The sequence below is a fragment of the Sinocyclocheilus rhinocerous genome, unplaced genomic scaffold, assembly GCF_001515625.1.
Source record: "Sinocyclocheilus rhinocerous isolate Xijiao unplaced genomic scaffold, SAMN03320098_v1.1 scaffold789, whole genome shotgun sequence".
NCBI lineage: Eukaryota > Metazoa > Chordata > Actinopteri > Cypriniformes > Cyprinidae > Sinocyclocheilus > Sinocyclocheilus rhinocerous.
In genome coordinates, this window is record NW_015667306.1 from 3,173,055 (window position 1) to 3,193,611 (window position 20,557).

Consider the following 20,557-nt stretch of genomic DNA (forward strand, 5'->3'; position numbering starts at 1 on the left):
TGCATACAGGTGGGCATCGGTGTATTTGTTAAATATAGAGTTGTGAGGGGCCTAGTAGTCTGAATTGTCGTCTGGGCTTGTGTTTGGTTGGAGCGGGAGGAGACTTTGAATACACTAGCTGTTCAATAGCATTTTCTTTTTCCTCACAGGTTTGAGAAGGCCATGCAGGATGCCACACAAGCAGTTAATGAGTAAGTGGTTATGCACTACAAAGCAGAGGATGCATTTGTCTGTGAAATCTGTTGTATTGACTTGGGTTTAATCAAATGTTCTTTCTGTTCGTACAGAAAAATGCCCATTCGCAGGATACACTCTTTGCCAGTAAGTTCATTCTTTATACACTCTCTCATGCAAAAGTTTGGGATTTTAAAGAAGTCTCATGTGTTTGCCAAGACTGCATTTGGTAGAAAAATTAATAGTAATCTATTAATATAATATTTTAAAGTGTAATTTATTTTCATCAGCCATGACTCTAGTCTCAGTGTCACATGACCAGAAATCATTCTAAAATGCTTTTTAATATATTTGTGGAAACAGTGGTACTTTTTACAAGTGGCTTTACTGTCACTTTTGATTTGATTTATCGTGTCCTTGCTAAATAAGTGTTTCTCTAACTGACCCCAAACTTTTGAACTGTGGTGTAAGTATAAACGTAAGATTTGTTTTTTCTTTGTAGCTGCAATTTTTGGGTCACAGTCCCAATTTGAGAAATAAAGAACAAGATCCCTCGCGCTATGGAGTGTGGACTCGTGCAAATGGCAGCGACAACAAAGAGAACCTGGCTGAGGTGTGTGTTTCGTGTCTGTAGTTTGTGTTTCTGTAGGCAGTATATTGATGTATTCATGCTCAAAATTGACTAGGAATTGCTTTTTGAGAGAGTGAGTGCTATGATTTGTTATTGCAAGTCTTGGAAAGTTATGGGAATTCATGGGGTGGGTGTTGAAATGACTTTGTATTTTCTCTTACGACTTCATTGATTCAATCTGTTTTTTTTTTCTCCAGGAGAATTTTGAGTTCAAGAAGCCTTCCATGCCAGCATCACGCTGTCGTACGCGGTCCACTGGAGGTACCAAGGATGCTTTTGCCTGCCGACCCAACTCTGCTCCTGCTTTAATGGTACAACATGCATCCTTGGCAGAACCTGTAGAAAACTGTTCTAAAAGGTTTAATGTTGATGTAACTTTTTTAAATGCTTGGGTTTTCCTCTGTTCTCCAGCTTTCCCCACCTTCATCCCATCAGCCCGGCTCTTCAGACGAGAGCAGTCCCTTCATATTGCGCCGCCCCTCGCTCTCCTGTCTCCACGATGATGATGATGATGGCTTCTTAGAGGGGCTGGATGATGTGGAGGTGACTTCTCAATTTGCTTTTGTTTTATTCTTCTGTTTCTTTGATTTGTAAATAACCATAATGCATTTGTTTGTGTAGAACGACTCTGAGGTTCCTTTTGGAATGGACAGTCTTCTCACAGCTCCTCTGGTGGCTAAACAAAGTACTGACAGTAATTATTCGGTATGCTGTTACACTCTCTATCTCTTTTTGATTAGTTTTTTATGGTTATTGACATGATAGTTAACAACCAAACCCATTTTATTGCCCTTAGCCTGTTGTTCGCTGCCGTCCACGTGGGTTGTTCCGATCTCCCTCTATGCCGAACCCCGGAGGGCGTATCCCACTAAAGAGATCCGAGAGGCCACAGGATGAGAACACACCTGTCAGAGTGAAGAGGAGGCGGAGCCTGGCAGGGACACAAGTTGCACCCACAGAACAGGAGGATGTTATGCCTCATCAGGTCAGACCTCACTGGAAAAACAACAGCAACCATAATTTGAGTTTATAATTTGGGTCTAACTTTGATACCACCTTCTTACAGGTTCAAAGGTCAAAGTCATTTAGTCACACACAGATTGAAAGAATGTTGGATACAGATCCCAGTAATGTGACTGGAGATTTCACCAAGGTGATTATTGCATTTAGTAGTAATTATATATATATATATATATATATGACACTCACACGTATAAAATCATAACACTAAATCAAACACCATTTAAAAGCGTGCATTTGTCATTTTGAAGGCTCCTGCGCTACCCACAGTTGAAGGAAAACACCAAGAGTTGAAATACATCACTCCAGATATTGTAAGTTTGCACACATTAACACATTAACATTTAGCATGGACATTTCAAATGCAAGAGCATGTAAAACAAGCAGTTGCATGTCATCTATACAAAGTATGTGCATTGGCACATTTCCTGCACCTGTTTTCTAACATCTGTTTCTGTATTTTCAGATGGTTAAAGCAATGAACGGCCAGTACAGCGATCTGGTGGAGAGGCTGTTTGTCATCGACTGCCGTTATCCGTATGAGTATGAGGGCGGTCATATTAAGGTTAGGATTTAATTAACCTTGATGCAGTTGCATGCTGTCGTATTTGTGTGTATTTGTGTGGGGCAAATTTAGCTGACTCCTGTTTGTCCTCCTCCTTTCAGGGTGCCCTTAACCTCCATCAAGAGGATCAAATTGAAGACTACTTTTTAAAGAGTCCTATTCTTCCAGAATGTCCCGAGAAGCGTGTCCTGCTGGTTTTCCACTGTGAATTTTCATCCGAACGTGGCCCACGGATGTGTCGCTATGTTCGACAAAGAGATCGGTTTTTGAATGAGTACCCCAACCTCCATTACCCTGAACTCTATATCCTGAAGGGAGGCTACAAAGACTTTTTCCCGCTTCAAAAGGTATGTGTGCTTTTCACTGTTTGAACGTCCTACATCTGAGTTTCCCCCCTCTTTTTCCAAGTTTATAATGCATGCATTTTTCTCTGTAGTCGGTCTGTGAACCACAGGCTTACAGGCCGATGCATCATGAAGACTTTAAAGAAGACCTGAGGAAGTTCCGCCTTAAGAGCCGCACCTGGGCTGGAGAACGCAGCAAGAGAGACATGTATAGCCGTCTCAAAAATCTTTGAGCCTCATGTTCTCACATTCCCTTGGCATTGTACTGCCTTTGCTCTCTCATATGCTGCCCTCACACATGAGACTTGGCAGAGACCTGAAGATGTGTGTTTGGTGGGAACCGTTATTGGTTTTCAGGGTTTGGTATTTCTTTAGTACCACAATGTCAAACGAGGTTGAGAGGCTATTACGTATCTCTGCCTGTTTGGTTTGATCTTGTAACTTTTAAACTGCCATTATTCACCACTCTGATCTCCCTTGAGAAACACACAGCTACATGTCACTGTCATGTATTACACATACACGTTTTAACTAACCTGTATTTTTACCCCCACGTTTTTGGCCACTGTCTTAACTTGTATGTTGGATTAATTAATGACTATTTTAACTTGCATTTTTTTTCTCCCTCCCCTAGAGCACTTTTTCCCCCTTTTTAATTGTGTGATTTACGCATTCATTTTGCCCACTCTTTCTCACATCTGGTCAGTTGCCCAATGGTAAAGCCGTGATTACAGCCAGAGGACTAATTACATTTGTTGTATAAATTGGTTTATGTATTTTAAATGTCACAATTATGCAAATTCACATGTCACAAAATAATGATTTAAATTTTTACCCGTATGTTTTCAGAAAGTTCTGTTGGCAATGACCATATTGCTTTGAGTGTCCTGGTTTGAGTTTTTGGAAATTGTGAGCATTCTTTTAGGGGGAGCTAGCAATTTTTTATTTTATATTTTTTTCCCCCCTCACTTGGCCTACAGCTTTAACTCAGAATTTTTCTGCTGCTGGTCAGCAAGTGATGACCACATCAATGTTCACCAAAATGTTCTATTTGTAAACCAGCGACAGTTGAGAGTTGCAATTCTCACTCCCATGCAAGTGTTTTTGTAAATTTTATCTTCCCGAGTGTATGTTTTATTGGTCATGTGGGACTGAGAGGCTGGTTTATGTATTCATGAATAAACTTGGCGTTTGGGGTAATAACTCTTTGCTCAATCATGTCTTGATCTCTTGGATCTGTGTGCTGTTATTGACTGGCGTAGGGTGGTTGTGTCATTTGTTTTTCAAATATACCGGTCTAGCAGAGACCTTGAATGTGGTTAGTCAAGCACCAGCACGTGTCCCTGCACACATTAGGAGGAGCCAGCAGTTTCCCAGCCGTTCCCTAACATCCTGGCACAGTGTCAGACCAGTTCCTGCACTCACGTTTCTGTTTGGTTAATGAGTAAAAGCGTTTTTGGATGCTCTTATCAGTATGAGCAAACAAGAAATGAAAGTTTAAGTGTTTAAAATGTGTTAACTGTTTAACAAATGTGTTTACCACAGCTTATACATATGGATGGTAGAAGAGCTTTCAAACTGTTGGTTCAATGCCAAACATTTAGATATTCTGCCTGTAGCTTGATTCCCACCAGACTAAATCAAATGTAGATCTTTATGAAATAAACGGTGCATAAAGCAGTAATCTGAAATGCAGACCATGCACAATCTGTTAAAATGTATTGTAAATCTTTATAACCGATTTGTTTAACTGTATTGCTTAACATTTCAAGGCAAGACACTACAGGCGGAACTTGTCTTTTCATGTGCTGGTCAATAAGCCAGATGATCCAGAGCTAACATTACCGTTTCTATATTCTGAAGGTTTTCACAGTCGTGTTATTTATATATTATTATTACATTTCTAAAATGGTGATTTGTTGACAGTATTTTCTGATATATGGAGTGATAAAAAGAGATATGCAAAATCCTCTCTAACTTTAACATGTCAACAAAATGAAGCAAGAATTTTGAACCTGGCTTTATCTAATGCTCAGATTTCTTTTCTGGAAATGTATGCAAATCTGTGCATATTTAAGAAGCTACGGCCTCATTCATGCATTTAATCATCACATTTCAGAAAACTTGTAATGGAAAATATTTGTCTCAATGTACTGTTATGAATCAACTGGGGAAAGTTATAGTGATACCTATTAGTTAACATTTTTACCCTACAAGTTACTGCAGTAAGGTTCTATACAGTTTTGTAAATGCCATTTACATTTTACATTTACAGTCTGCACATTGTGTAATGCATATATTAATTGAACTGCCTTAAAATAATTAATTCAGTATTTTTTTTGTGTGCTGGAATCAATGTCTAATAATATTTTCCTTTTAAGTCTGAAGGCTGAAACTTCAGGTTTTGTTTCTGACTTTGGATATCTAGTATATGTGGTTTTAATTCAACCACAGAGAGCCAGTAAAAAGTCGAATTTGAGTAAGAGGATCTCACGCATGCTGAGTTTCCATTGTCATTGTGTTTCTGCTTTGCTAGCCTGCCTCTGAATCTAAAAATTACCAGAATCGGCTGTAAAGGCTGGAGTATTGCCATCATTGTAACCACATCCTATCACTTTTGCAACAGCAAGATCTTCTGAATGTGGCCTTGGCTTTTGTTTCTGCCCACTGACTTCCTGTATCTTCAGTAAAACCTTTTTTTTCATTCATTGTCAGGCTATCAGTTTTGTAGTTTTGGTTCCTGAATGTAGCAGGAAGTGGGGGGAGATGTGTGTCCTCCTCCCTCATGGGTTAAGTGAGCATGACCAGCAGTTGTTAAGCGAAACAGCTGTCCTTTGTGTGTGTCAGAGCGCATGTGTTTGAATACGTCCAACTTAGTCGTCTGTCAATGGCACTTTGTATGCTTATAAACATGCTCCTATGTTTAACATGCACACATTGGAGAATGTTGTTGGGCGGAGAACTGTCCAATTAAAGACTTGTTAAATTTTTTTTTTCTGTCACTAGGGTACATTTTAAAACTTGCATACCTCACAGGTACATAGATCAGACTGAAGAATGTACTATATCCTAATTAGTTAATGTAAGTTAGTATATTATTAAATTATTTTGACAGAAGTTTTGAAAAACTTTGGTGGTGGCTTAAGAACAGTATATACAGCACATTTAATAATTAACTTCTTAAATTTTCCAAAACATAAAAGTTTGTACCACATTTTGTATGCAACATGAGGTAAGATCCCTCCATCAAAAAAAATAAAAAATAAATAAAAATAAATAAATAAATAATAAAAAAACTGAAAATAGATCAATAAAAATAAAATAAAATAAAAATACAATAAAAAACAAATAAAAATGCCCAAGAAATGACATTAGTAAGATCTTTCATGGTGGGAAGACAGGTAAACAATTTGTAATGCTGAGAGCAAAGCCAAACCATTGAACTCTTTTACCTGTTATGTAAAAAATAAATTGTAAACAATTTAGAAATTGTATTGAATTTTGATTTTAATGAATGTTTATTGCTAAAGAGCGTATTAAAATCGTTCAAATCAACGTTTTAAACTGTATTTATGTCCCAAATATTACATAAATTTAAATGAAACATAAAAAAATACTAGAAATAAACTGGTTAATAAAATGGTAATAACTTTCGCTGGCGTTAAATAGATTTAATACTATGTTGTGTCCTGAGAATGTGTCCATCATTTCAGCAGAACACCTGTCAGTCCATAGATATGTACAGGATGTCTATGTATCAGTCATCCAAGATCGCCATCTAGAGCTAAAAAAAAAAAAGGAACTGCGCAAAATTGATCAGCTGATTCACAGTCATGTGACCAAATACGGAAGTAATCATGCAGAGTTTGTCTACATTGGCATCATGACTTTGTGACACAAATGTATTACTAAGTATATTTTCTTGTGAGTGTTTTCTTCAAGTGTTTATGATATGCCAGATCAGCTATGGTGATTTGTTTCTTAATCCACACGGTGTGTCCGGTGAGCGCGCTGTCCGCAGCCGAGAGTCGGATACTGTACGCGCGCGTGTTCGGACCGGAGACCGGAGACGCTGACTTCACACCGGAGCAGAGACGACTGATGAAGAAAGAGAAACTCCACGTGGTAGCGAGGTGAGATGAATTCACGATTGTAAACCATTTCCGCCAAATTCTTACTCACAATCAAACCAACAACAGTAAATTATTACAATAACAAATAGGAGATTTCATGCAAATGTTTGTTACATCATTTTGTTTAATGATCATCATCTTGTTTTGATGACTGGGATAGTTCACCCCAAAATTGAATTCTATCGTCATTTACTCACCCCCATGTCGTTCCAAACCCGTATGACTGACTTTCTTCTGTGAAATATAAAATATATTTTGAAGAAGGATGGTAACCAAACCGGTTTGGTTACCATTGACTTGTATATGTACAAAAAAAACCCCCATCTCTCCACATATTTATTGATTTATTTATTGTTCCATAGAAGAAATAAATCATACAGGTTTGTTTGGAACAACATGAGAGTGAGCAAATGATGACATAAATGTTATTTTTGGGTAACTGTCCTGCTAATACCAATATCTGTATTAGCAACAACTGCAGTAACAGTGGTATTTTGTCAGAAACAATGTTTACTGGTACTTTGTATGTGTACCCAAGGGAAACAATACTCTTTTTTCTTTTTTCTGCCCCTTTTCTCTCTGTCAGGCCAGGTGAGGAGTCTGTGGCTCTGAGTAGGGAGGCCTCAGGCGGTTTGTGTGTGGAGGCAGTGCTGGGTGAGGAGGCTGCAGCTCTGGGTGAAGCTGACAGCGGCGTGTTTTCCCTGGGCAATGCAGAGCTCTTTCCACATCGGAGTGTTGTTCTGTGGCTGGGGGTTCAGTCTCTAGCGTTCAGTCTGGTCTGCAGACCACACGAGAACCTCCTGCTCACAGAGGGAGCGCTTCGCAACATTGCACGTCACTGCCTGGAGGAGCTACGTCTGCTGGGACCTGGTGCTGAGGTGAGGTTTTTCTGGAACTAGTGATTGTTTTATTAGGGGTGCTCAATTACTATTGCTTATCCATAGGGCTCAAGACTTAATGAAAATAAACTTAACATGAATGAAAATGTTAGCAAAACTAACGATGACAAATCCAGCATGCTTTGTGCTACAGCTATGAGTAACAACTTACAGTATATTGTGTGGCTTGTTGAGAAGCCACTGCTGCTCACTGGAAATCATTACTTTCTGAAAACACTTACTTATAGAACTTATAAAAATACTACAATAATGTGATATCCGATATTTTATTAGACCGTAGTTTTTGAAGTATCTTGTCTGTGTGTGCATGCATGTACATGTTTGTATATGTGTTGCATGTATGTTTGCATGTTAATCTGTTCACTGTGTTTGCGTGTTTGCATATGGGTATAAAATACATCACCAAAATTTAAATGTATCCAAAAAATTGAATATGTACACTATACAGTTCAAAAGTTTTGGGTCGGTAAGATTTAAAAAAATGTTTTCTCTTATGCTCATCAAGGCATTTGATCAAAAATGAAAACGGTAATATTGTGAAATTTTATATATGTTGATATATGTCATTAATTCCTGTGATGGAAAAGCTAAATTTTCAGCAGCCATTACTCCAGTCTTCAGTGTCACCTGATCCTTCAGAAATCATTCTGATATAGTGATTTGGCGCTGAAGAAATATTTCTTATCACTATCAATGTTGAAAACAGTTGTGCTGATCAGTATTTTTGTTGAAACCATAATACATTTTTGGGGGATTCTTTGATGAATAGAAAGTTTGAAAGAACAGCATTCATTTGAAATAGTAATAATGAAAAATCTTACTGACTTCAGTAACAATACATGGTAGTGTAAAAAAGTTATTATTACTGTGTGTTTGAGTGACTGTTGTGTGAATGTATTTATGTTGTTTGGTGTTTTCATTGTATCATTGTGTAGATTCATGCAGCCTAGAGTCTGAAAACTATTGTATTGCTTTTATTGTTACAGCTGAAATTGAACTTCTGTTGAACTCCAGCAATCTTATAAAGTACTCGGAGCGCAATGTTTTTCTTTTGTCTGCTGGTCTAGTTTCTTCCCACCAGAAAGACTAGCAGTGGGCACAATTGAAATGATGATAAGAATATACATCTCACTCTGTGAGAGAAACATGATAAGCTGTTAATTACATTGTGATCAATACGTTCACAAAAAAGCAATCCAATGAGCTTAGGGGTATTTTCTGCAGAAATTTACTAAATAATTATATTCTTTCCAATTACTGAATGAATAGGGCTGGAGTTGTTGTCATACAGTGAACAAGGACACACATTCAAAGTAAATAGGCAAATTGCCAAGCTATTGATTATTTGATGCTACCCTTTTTCTCTCTGGCTGACATAGCTGTTATTTTCAGATGTTGCTGAAAAGTGATCGCGTGGACGCATTGTTGCACAGACTGCTTCCCCATGGTCAGCTCCTCTTCCTTAACCACCGTTTTGCCTTCGCCCTGGATAAAGAGATAGCGAGCTACGTGAGCAAATGAAACCGTGTGTGTATTGGTATAAACATGAGGATTTGCCACATATTTAGAGAGTAATATATAAACTGCCTGATAAATCGAGGATGTTCTGATTTAAGAGATTTGGAGGAACCACTTCTCCTCTGAAGGTGTAATGGCCTTCGAAAAGTAGAAGATTGCACACACAAAGTGTATTGTGAACAGTTTTTTTCCCTTTGAGGAAACCAGAAGGCACATGTTCTAAAACTTTAATTGCAGTTTGACATCAGATTAGATGAAAAAAGGCACAGCAGCACAGCTTTTGATATATTGGTGAGAGATTCTTTAGAGCTTATTCAAGTAAAGCTCTTTACACATTTGATCTCTCAGGCAGAATGACTTTGGAGTACCTGATTAACTGGCCATAAATGGTCAATTGATAACATTGTTCACTGAGTTTCTTGTTAATTAAAATCTGAATTTATATTATTATTGCTGTCTGGCTGGGTCAAACTAAAACCATTGCTGTATATATCTGGCTCTCCTCTAGAGGGCAGTGTTGCATTTTATTAATTGCTATATGTTTTTGCTTTAGTCGAGTGCATGGCAATTTGAATAATCCTCTTAACACTTTCATCTAAAATAATTCAGTAGTTCACAGCAGTGTGTCTGCCAACAGATCTGAGATGGCTGATTGACAAGGCCATATGACACCTTGATATCTAGGCCAACGGAGCAATCACACAATTCCTGAAAATCAATTTTTAGCCTTTCCCCTGATTTAATAATGACGAGTTACCTCTGTCATCATGCTGTGCTGGGAATGAAGGGAGGGTGAGGAGGATGTCCACTTATAGTAATTGTGAGGCCAGTCATAACTCACAAGTACTGCGGTTCAATATGTTGACTGGTGAGTGTGAGGCTGTTCTGGCTTCCTTGTGTCAGCTGCCTTACAGAGTAGTGATGGTTAGCATTTCTCTCGCATCGAGCATGACAAGAGCCCTGTTATGGCCAAATGCTCTGTAGCTGTGAAGTGTTGTTTAGACACTCACATTGAAAGGACCTATAGCACATTACATGTCATCACAATAGCATTTGAATTGAGTAGCATGCGGTTAGTGATATCTCAGATCTCTCACTGCATTTCTGTGGATGTTATAAAATTTCACATTTTCAGGTGACTGCTTTCAAGGGGTCTATATTTGTATTTTTTAACCACTTTAGGTCCTCTTAAAATGACTGAAAATGTAGTTTTTCATAACCAAAGTTTTTTTTGCGGCTATGTCTTTAAGGTATCCGTGTAAACACTGTTGTCATATGTGAAAACAGCTTTTTGCTGTTGCAAAATGTGCTGCACAAAATGTTAAGATTTTGGGACCTTGTTAAAATGAACTTCACCCCTTTTTCCTTATGTTGAGATGCTTTTGAATCATTTGCAGAGCAGTAGGTGCTACACACAGCCATTAACTAGGTTTTTCTGATGTTAGGAATGACAATTAAACGTTGAATTATGAATGTGGGTAGTTATATGTTAATGAGTTTTGGTTTTCTGACATCAGGAATCTATGGATTTTGGAGCAAGCCATTTTTGCAGTTTAGTTTCAACAGATTGTCTTTTTGAATTGGGAAGGAATTTTTGTTTTTAAGTTATTGTATATTTTTAGAGTGTATTTTCATTTGAGAAGATATTGTGAACACAAATTAAGTATTTACTGTACTACTAATTTGTTCTCTCATTTTAATTTTTAAATGAAGGAACGAATCAATAATACTATATTAGTAATAATATTCTAACAACAGTAAGCGTTAATAAATAATAGACACATGAATAATCCTAATATACAGTTTTACCTATATTTTTTGAAGCAATGTTAAAATAAAATGCATCATCTTGATCAGGCTTTAGTGTCTTGATTTTAAGTAGAATAAACATACAGAATATCATAGTGCTCAATGTGTCACAACGGCAAGGGAACTGTAACATGAATTTAATTTGGGACTAAAAAAAACCCAGAGAGGGGAGTTAGACTCATGATTTCATAAGTCCTCCACAATCCATTTAGATACGGATTATTTTATTTGAGAGACATTTGAGTCACTCAGGAGATTTAGATATTTATAATACAGATTTTCTTTATAACGTTTTATTCCTCTCACAAACACATTAGTGTTATCTTTTCAAAACAGTAAATTCAAGTAGCAGACAGTTTGTCCTTAATGGTTACTCCCCTGTTGTTCCAACTGCTTCAAACAACACAACAATATTTAGTGTGTTATTAATTCCAACATATTCATCATTCATCACACGAGGTTCAAAAAGCCTTGGTTTTAAATGTACGCTTGCACAACACAAACGCAATTATTACAGAAATCATAGAGCTTTTCTTGCCACATTTGGATCCACTTCAGCTGTGAAATCTGTTATTCAGCTGTCTGATGATTCTGTCCTAAATTGGGGAATCTTTTTTCTCCCAGGTCTTTATGAAAGCCTCAAGTAATCACATTTAAATTGTGCTTCAGTTTATGCTGAGTCTCAGCTCTAACCGTAGTAGTGTTATTATTACTGTCACTCTCTTTTACCCCTTCATAATAAAATGTCTGTCATTTAACAGGTGTACATTTCCCTCTAGAAGAGCTTTTTAAAGTTGAACCTTCATTATGTTAAACCTTTGCGTTATGGATATAATCCTAAACATAACTAAATTGAGTATAGAGATAAAACTTGCATAATCACAAACTCGAAGGAATACTTTACCTAAAAATGAAAACCTGCTGAAAATGTACTCATCCTCAGGCTATCGAAGATGCAAATGAGTTTGTGCACTCTAAAAAATGCTGGGTTGTTTCAACCCAACTTTGGGTCAAATATGGAGTAACCTAGCTGTTGGGTTAAATTTTTTAATTAAATTTTTTTACCCAAAAGTTGGGTTAGTCCATATTTTACCCAAAGTTGGGTTGAAACAACCCAGCATTTTTTAGAGTATGTCTTCATCTGAACAGATTTGGAGAAATTTAGCATTGCATCAGTTGCTCACCAATAGATCCTCTGCAATGTATGGGTGCCATGCGAATTAGAGTCCAAACAGCTGATTAAAAACATCAGTAATCCACACGACTCCAGTCAATTATTAGCCGGGTTTCCATCCAAAGTTGCGAATTTAACTTATGCGCAAAATTGGAATATCGCACAAAACATTTAATTTCTCCGGATCTTCTCAGATGAAGGAACAGACTCATCTACATCTACATCCTGAGGTTAAGAAAATTTTCAGCAAATGTTCATTTTTGGGTTTCATATTTGAATGTGCATTAATAATTCAGTGTTTGCTCGACTCATACAGTTATAACAACCAAACATATTAGTTATATCCGGACAGAACATATATCCTTATTTCATTTTAAAGTTATTCTGACTGAAGGTCTGTAGACACAACCTGTGCCCAGGATACAGTTTTCACATGAAATCTATGAGAAACCCCCAGTTTTGTCAGTAGCTTTAGAGTTCTTAAGGAGCACAGTGGTTCCAGGTTTCCTATTGTTTTTTTCTTTTCTTTTCTTGTATCAGTAAATGACTGATACATACTTTCTCTGCCATTTTCTACATCACAACTCCTACACACTTCCTCTGAAAGGTAGGATTTTTTTTCCTTCATGTTTTTTTTTTTTTTTTTGAATAATGAAAAACAATATTCAGCATTCGAGAACAAACAAAGTAATGCAGTCAGTGTGTGTTTGAGGTTCAGACTGTCAGTCTGGGTCCACAGCTGAACTTCAAACAAAATTAATTTAAATTATGTCTCATTTAGACTCAAACTCCTGAAGACAGTGGGTGTCTTTGAATGTTTCCACTGACCATTTTTATCAATGAAAGCCAATGAGGGCTTTAGGGAGACATTAGTAGAACATTTGTAGAGAAGTTAAAAAGGGGATTAAAAAAAAATTAAAATGAAATAAGTCTCCGCTGTCAGATCTTCCCACCTCCATTCCTGGTTTACTCTAGGAGTGGGATTCTGCTTTTTTTTTTTTTTTTTAACTGAACAGCAGAGTTTTCCTTTTAAAAGGTGGAAGAAACGGAATCATTTATTTAACACTTTGAACAAAGATCTCTACTCAGAAACACAATTTTATGTAAACAACCAGGGAGGGTCAGAGCCGTGGCATAGCAGCTGTGGTGCTCATTTGGGAAACGTAAATTTGAGTATGGCTCCTCGCCATCATTTCCTGTATTTTCCGCACTATTTCAACATTATTGTTAATAAAATATGACAAAAAATAAAATATATACACCAGAAGAACAACAAATCAACAACCGGAGAGGGAGCTGTTATGTTAATGTTTTATTGGAACAGTGAGAGGTGGTTTATTAAACTCCACAGTGCATTGAAATGTCTCAGCTGTAAATTGGTGTGATTATTCTGTTTGTCACAGTTGTTAAGGAATAATTGAAGAGCCCATCCAAATTTCTCATTTCATATCTATCAATGTGACTCTCAAGTAGGCAAGAGCATGTTTTGAATTGTGGCCTTTGAGAGTATCTTTAGGATATTATTGATGTTTTTATGCACTCTTCTTCTTTTTCTCTCCCTGCATCAACCTCATTTGAATTCTTGGTGTAAACGGAGGATTAAAACACTATTATTGTTTGATGCATCCTGCTTGACTCACTATTTTCTCACATTGCTGATTATAAAACACATGACCTTTATTTCTATAGATAATACCTAATTGCTAATTACATGGACTATATCTTTATATAAAAACTAGTTACATAAAACAAGAAAACTAGATCAATGCTTAAAATAAATTGACAGCTAATCTAAGTGATGTAACCCAGTATTAATGAATGTGAAGACCTGTTTGTTTGCATCCATACAGGCTCAAATGAGCACAATGTGCTAAAAAACCGCTTCATCTGACTGAGCAGATAGACAGACTCGAATCAGGGAAGAGTTTTTTCCCCCATCACTGAGCATACAGAAATCAAAGTTTCTCACCATCAATATGAAAACAGAAATCAAAGCAAAGACATAAAAAAATCTTGCTTGTCGCAGGCTCTGATTTGACTGACAATGTCGCTTGTCGTTTCAGAGTTATTTGGGGAAAACTTGTGCAAAAATCGTCCACAGCACAATGCAAGTAGATTGAGAAAGTGATTGAGTGAGTCTGAAATATCTGCTTTGTTGCACTTTTGGCTTTCTGAGCAAGCCTGCAGGGGTTTTATGAGACTCTTGACCAGTCCAAAAGTGAAGTATTTTTCCAAACCCTCTTGATATATGCCATAAACCTTGGCCCGAGAAATGCCACTCCATAATTCTCTCTCAAAACATTTCAATCATCATTTTGCCATTCCCTGAGATGCGTGTTTCTGCAGTTAGGCCTGAATGTCTTCATCCTTGTCTATCATTAAAAGGCTGTTATGACATTAACATAAACTATTTAACTGTTACCTGAGAGTGTAAGGATGTGCTTTGTTTCTTTTGGCTTGTGTGATTGTGGGAATTTGGTTTGTGTATTTGTTTGAAAACGGATATGTGTGTTTGTCACATGCACATAGTTACATTTTGATTAGTATTTTGTGTTTGGTGTTTAATTACTTCTGTCAGACATTACAGATACTGATTAGGAAGCACTGGAAGAAATGCCTCTTGGTCTACAAACACAAAGTATGTTTAAATACATCTTACAGATTCCATGAACTGATGTATTTCCAAGAAGAAAATCTAGGATGGGACATAATGACATCCATTAAGTATTTGCTAAAATATAATTTACTTATAGTAATTTAGTAGTTATAGGTGTTATTATCATTAAACCATTATTACTTGTAATTTTTGATTAATATTATTCATGTGATTTTATTGTTTAGAAGGATAGTTCACTCAAAGATGAAAATTCTGTCATTATTTTTCTCACCCTCAAGTTGTTCCAAACCTGTATGTGTTTCTTTCTTCTGTTGTACATGAAAGAGTATATATTGAAGAATGTGGGTAACCGAACAGTTTTGGTCCCCATTAACTTCCACAGTATGAAAAAAAAAATACTGTAGAAGTGAGTGTGGACCAGAAACAGTTAAATTACCTACATTCATATCTTATTTTGTGTTCAGAAGATAAATTCATACAGGTTTGGAACAACTTTAAGGTTCATCAGTCAATTATAATAGTATCTAAATATTTTATTTTGATTTAATTTATTCATAATAGGACATTGGTAATATTTGTTTCTCATATCTCAATAACTAGGGTTGCTTTATTTATTAGACCAGGTACTCTCACTGGGGAGTTACCCTATGGTACAAAAGCTCAAAGGTACATCTTTGTACCTTTTTTTAGCTGGTACATATTAGTACCTTTTGAAAGAATACCAGTCCAGTGACAGCTTTGTACCCTTTTTTCTAAGACTGTTGAAATATAACAACTGAAATTTAAATTTTCAAATTTAAGCTTATTTCAGCTAGTTGCCAGGGCAACATCTCTGGATTTTGTATAGTTTAAGTTGAAGTACTAAAATAACTAAAACTAAATAAATTACAACTAACAGAAACTAATAAAAATGACAAATGATTACCAAAAATATGAAAACTTTCATTAAAGGGGTCATATGATGTTGCTAAAAAGAACATTATGTTGTGTATTTGGTGTAATGAAATGTGTTTATGCGGTTTAAGGTTAAAAAAACATTATTTTCAACATACTGTACATTATTGTTTCTCCTCTATGCCCCGCCTTTCTGAAACGCGTCCCAAGAGCTTGTAACACTCCAAAGAGAAAGGAAAAATTGAAATCGCATCATATGACCCCTTTAAAATTCAAATTAAAACTGATAGACTGAACAGTAGCTACTGTTAATGCTGATTTGTGGAGGGAGTTATTTAATAAAGTAGTGTGCTCTCGCTGAGCTTTTCGTATTTGCCATACCTCTCATGGTGTAGCGAGTCAGAGTTTTTCAATCATATTTGTCTTCAAACCTTGGAAGTTCTCACACCCTCTTTGCAAACTCTGACATCCCCATAAGGTGGACATGGAATCACTGATCTAAAACACATTTTATTCTCTTTTTTTTCTGTTTGGTGTTGATTTTCCCCAGCAAAAACACACTGTCCAAAAAGCCGACAATGTGCTCACCAAGCTGAACATCACAGCAAGTGAGAATTCATTGCATTTATTCATGTTCCCCGAGACCCAAAACTTGCATAATGAAACATTTGTCATTGAGCATGTTTAAAGTATGTCATCAAGTTGAAATTTGATTTCAGTTCTCACAAGACTAGAAAAAAAAACCATGAACTTTAAACATAATATTTCAACAAGGACCTTGGTGTCTCTGAGACCTCAAACAGAAGATTAGTTGAGGATTCAGATGAGTGCAGAACAGTGGTGGTTGAGAGGGCGTTTGATTATCTGTGAGTGTGTGTTAGGGATGAATGCCTCCTTATCTGTATAAGAAGTGCAGTATCTCTGTAAACCGTAAAAGACGGTGTTGATTGCTGTCACTTCTTAAGTAGCTGTTTCTTCTGACAGAGCGACAGGCTCATACCGAACTCTTTTCTCTGCTGGATAAAGGAGGACAAGCATTTGGGTTTTGCTTAAACTAAACTTCAGTGATGTGTCTGATTTAAGCCGGGATCTTTTTGTACAGTTGCTGGAGCAGTGTTCCTCGGGGCTCTGTGTGCTGTTTACTACTCTAGAGAGCTTGTCCTCGCAACTCAGGATGACAACGGTAGGGGACACAGACATACTGATTATTCATCCCTTTTTGTACATCAACACTCCTTTGTCATTTTTCCTATCCATCAAGCGCGAGGGGGAGAAACAGAGATGTTGCGCGGTAGACTGAAACAGAACGCTCTTTTAGATGAAGATGGAGGGGCCAGGTCTTCCTCCCAGATCGTTTGCTGCTCACCAAGGTACATAGACACGCACATACACAATGTAGGAGAAAAAAAGAGGTGTGAGGAGGAGAGAGCGAGAGAATGAGAGCATGTGTGATGTTTATCTCTGAATAAATAAATCATTTTTTGATTCACAGATGGCTCACTGCAGCAGTGGATGAGGATGGTCTGTCTGGATGTGTCGTGTGTGTGTGTTTGTCCAACCGATGTCACATTATTCCTGATGGATTTTGTTCCTGTTAGGTGACATGGAGCCATCTGGGGGATCCTTTAGTGAGTGTGTGTATATCTGAAAGGTGAAACTGAGAAAAGGAGGGAACGAAAGAGAAACGAATAGCTATATCAACGCTGAGGTAAAGTGGCTTCAAAAAGTCACAAATTAAAAGCCCCAATTAAAACTCCATATGCATTATATAACAAAATAACAAACCAAGTGACAATAAAAGCATAATAAAAGTAATTAAGAAAAAGAAATACCCTTTAGCATACTTTTTCAAAAGAGTACTTATTATGAAAATAATATACATTAAAAGAATAGAGTGTGAACTGAATATAATATTTTACAACACTTAATTGAATGTTAATTGCAATTAAATAAAAATTTTAAAAACTACAAATATGTATTAAATGGATTTAGTTGAATTTTTAACCCACTTAAGTATCATTATATGTAATTTCATAATTCTCTTTGAAATATATTTGAAGTGTATGCTGAATGTACTGACAAGCGTTTATGGTTAAGTATTATTTACTTAACTGTAATTTCTACTAAAACTCATGTCATATATTTACATGCATATGCAATTACCCATTTAAGGTGCACTTTATTAAATATTTGAACTTTAAATTTAATATTGAAAACAATTATAACGTGCTTTAGTATGTTAGTCAACACATCAAAATAAGTGTATTTCTTTAAGCACAACAAAAGATTCTTAAAATGTAATGATTTAAAACAAGTACAAATGTTCATTTGAAATTATTACCAAGTTTTTTTACCAAGTGTACTTATGTGTGTTAAGATACATAGTCATGAAAGAGTCTCTAATTACATTTACGTGGCCTTTTATTCAATTAATATTATATTATCTGCAAGTACCGTTATTAAAAATATGCTTTTAAGATTTGAAGTACTCTAAAAATGTTCACATTCAATACAATTAAGCTCACTTCTTTTTCACAAGGGATCGCAATGGCATTCAGGTATCTGTAAGTGTGACTTAAGTGTCCCAATATTTTTTGGGGCCACTGTAAATGTATTTTTGATGGCTGAGAGCTTATGTGTGTGTGTGTATAAAATATCCTTGCCTGCTCACACGCACGCAGCGAGGAATATGCCCTGGTTAGCATGATTCTGTCATTGGTGTCAGCACCTAGTCTGTCTGCAATTTCACATTACTATCAATAGAGGACATAATGGCAGAGAGGGAAAGAGAGACTCCAAATATCCTAGTCATCGAGCACAACACACATCTCAAGACATGCATTCTCTGTCTCTCTGTGTAAGTGTCTCTTCGGGACACTCTACAGGTGGAGTGAAGGGAAGAACTTCTCTGAGGAAGCTCTCACTTGCTCAGTTTTGCAAGAACAGATGTGTTGAACAGCTCACAATGAGTTCTCATTTCTATCTTGAAAATGGGCTTAAGCTCACAAGGAGAGCTGCACAGCTCTTCTGCATTTCAAAGAGAAGATAGTTGTGGCTTTGGCAATGATAGGCCTTTACATTGGCTAGACCGATTATTCAGCTGATATTTGGACATTCTGAGATTCGAAAAACCTGTGCCACTTGGCTGTTGAATAGAGGTCATTCTACCTGGTGCTAGTTCTGAAATTTACTAGCAGTGTTATCAATGAATGGTACACTTTTTTTTTTTCAGATGTCTCTAAATTAGGGATTTTGTGTACATCTATTCATTAGTTTGTATTATATTTGTCACCTCTGATCTTTAGATACTGGTATCAGCCATTTTAAAAGAAATGACCACTAGTTTTTAGAGTGTATATGTGTGGAAGGTGTGAGCTTCATTCCTGTGAAGAGTGAAATGGGTGTTCTTTAGATGTGAATAAGCAATGAAGGTGAGAATCATCAGTGTGGAGAATAAGTGGTTGTTTCTTCTTCTTTTGAGTGGAGGAGGTGTGGTTGAATTTCCAATCTAGCGCTCAGTCTTGCTCTGAATCTCTACCTTCCTGCAAAATTGAGTTCCAACTGTCATCAAACAGACCAGAATCAAGGTACAAAAAATAAGTCCAGTATGCTCAGAATTTCTGTAAAATATATATTTAAAGGTAGTCTTTGATAGGGAAAAGTGCTATTGAAAAAAAATTCAAGGCACACTTGCAATTTAGAAATGTCAAAATACCATTGTAAATAGCTATTTCATCATAGAAACATTTAAAAAGAGCAAATAACAGCTGCAACAGTTTTTGCAATGGTACTAACCTTTTAATATTTCTGAATTTTAAGTGTGCCTTGGATTAACTAATCAAGCTCTTCAGGGTCATATGTTTGAAAACATAAAATGTATTCCAATTTAAGTACTTTAGCACTATTCTATGCCACATTGTAACATATAAATATTGTGAATACATGTTCTAAGAACGTTTTGCTAACGTTGTCATTTCTGATTATTTAAAAATGTTTTTTTGGTTATATGACCATTAAGAGAGCATTCCATTTCATTGTTTTGCAAACATTATGAAAACATTACTTTTTAATATTTTCTGAGCATTCTGAAACATGTAGTAACACCACAAAATAAACGAACGACTAACTAAAATGTTTCAGAAAAAACATTCCATTTAAGGCAGGGTTCACATCATACATTTTTTGTTATGTTGGTTGAAAGTCTCTTCACATCTCGATAGCACTCATTAAGTTAAGTGGTCTAAATGTATTTATATGTATTTATATCATCTGTGGAAGGCGTAGGACCAAAAAAACTTTGTTCAATCAAAACGTTCTGTCCGAACATTACGTTTGCATACCTCTGCGCACCCTGTTTGCGCAGACATGATACGTCATCAGCACGTTCCAGTGAGAATGAAAGGCGCTATTATTGTAATATTATGCGCTTTGTATTGTAATGTTCTCTCACCAGTGAATGACACATGAGGTAATCTGACAACATTGCATTCAACCCTCCACCAACGCCATCTCTCATTGTATCGCAGGTTAGTCATGTGTTTTGGAGGAGGCGTGGCTTTGCAGAGCGATTATACAGGAAGGGGGGATCTTGCTTTCAAAGCTAACTTGCTATTGCTAGCCTTTCCGAAATCGCCTACCCTACCTTTAACGATGTATAAATAATATTGTTTGAGAGCAATACTGAAGACCCGATATCTTTGAATGAATATACTATTAACATAACTGGATAAATGTTTGTTCATAACTTTCAGAAAACCTTGCTAGAATATTAGCCAAAAT

General features: G+C 36.5%; 2 protein-coding genes across 2 annotated transcripts in view; both read left to right on the forward strand.

Moving 5' to 3' along the window:
- Positions 1–3,949, forward strand: part of LOC107733779 (M-phase inducer phosphatase 1-like) — a 6,612-nt gene extending 2,663 nt beyond the window's left edge. Inside the window, exons 4-15 of the mRNA XM_016545572.1 lie at positions 150–191; positions 288–321; positions 677–787; positions 1,003–1,116; positions 1,217–1,348; positions 1,427–1,510; positions 1,602–1,790; positions 1,872–1,958; positions 2,077–2,139; positions 2,292–2,390; positions 2,492–2,737; positions 2,827–3,949. Of these exons, the coding sequence (XP_016401058.1) occupies positions 150–191; positions 288–321; positions 677–787; positions 1,003–1,116; positions 1,217–1,348; positions 1,427–1,510; positions 1,602–1,790; positions 1,872–1,958; positions 2,077–2,139; positions 2,292–2,390; positions 2,492–2,737; positions 2,827–2,967 (1,342 nt within the window). The 3' untranslated portion in view covers positions 2,968–3,949. The remainder of the gene's footprint in view (positions 1–149; positions 192–287; positions 322–676; positions 788–1,002; positions 1,117–1,216; positions 1,349–1,426; positions 1,511–1,601; positions 1,791–1,871; positions 1,959–2,076; positions 2,140–2,291; positions 2,391–2,491; positions 2,738–2,826) is intronic.
- Positions 3,950–6,560: 2,611 nt separating this feature from the next.
- Positions 6,561–9,774, forward strand: LOC107733789 (AP-5 complex subunit sigma-1-like). The gene is made up of 3 exons (XM_016545586.1): positions 6,561–6,867; positions 7,454–7,745; positions 9,159–9,774. The coding sequence occupies exons 1-3, from the start codon at positions 6,701–6,703 to the stop codon at positions 9,285–9,287; spliced, it is 588 nt and encodes a 195-aa protein (XP_016401072.1). The 5' UTR covers positions 6,561–6,700; the 3' UTR covers positions 9,288–9,774.
- Positions 9,775–20,557: the final 10,783 nt, after the last annotated feature.

What these genes read in the sequence shown, in the direction of transcription:
- LOC107733789 (XM_016545586.1), top strand. Translation starts at nt 6,701, where the DNA reads ATGGTGATTTGTTTCTTAATCCACACGGTGTGTCCGGTGAGCGCGCTG. An exon ending in AAACTCCACGTGGTAGCGAG is followed by an intron (nt 6,868 to 7,453) that starts GTGAGATGAATT and finishes TCTCTCTGTCAG; the next exon opens with GCCAGGTGAGGAGTCTGTGG. An exon ending in TGCTGGGACCTGGTGCTGAG is followed by an intron (nt 7,746 to 9,158) that starts GTGAGGTTTTTC and finishes TGTTATTTTCAG; the next exon opens with ATGTTGCTGAAAAGTGATCG.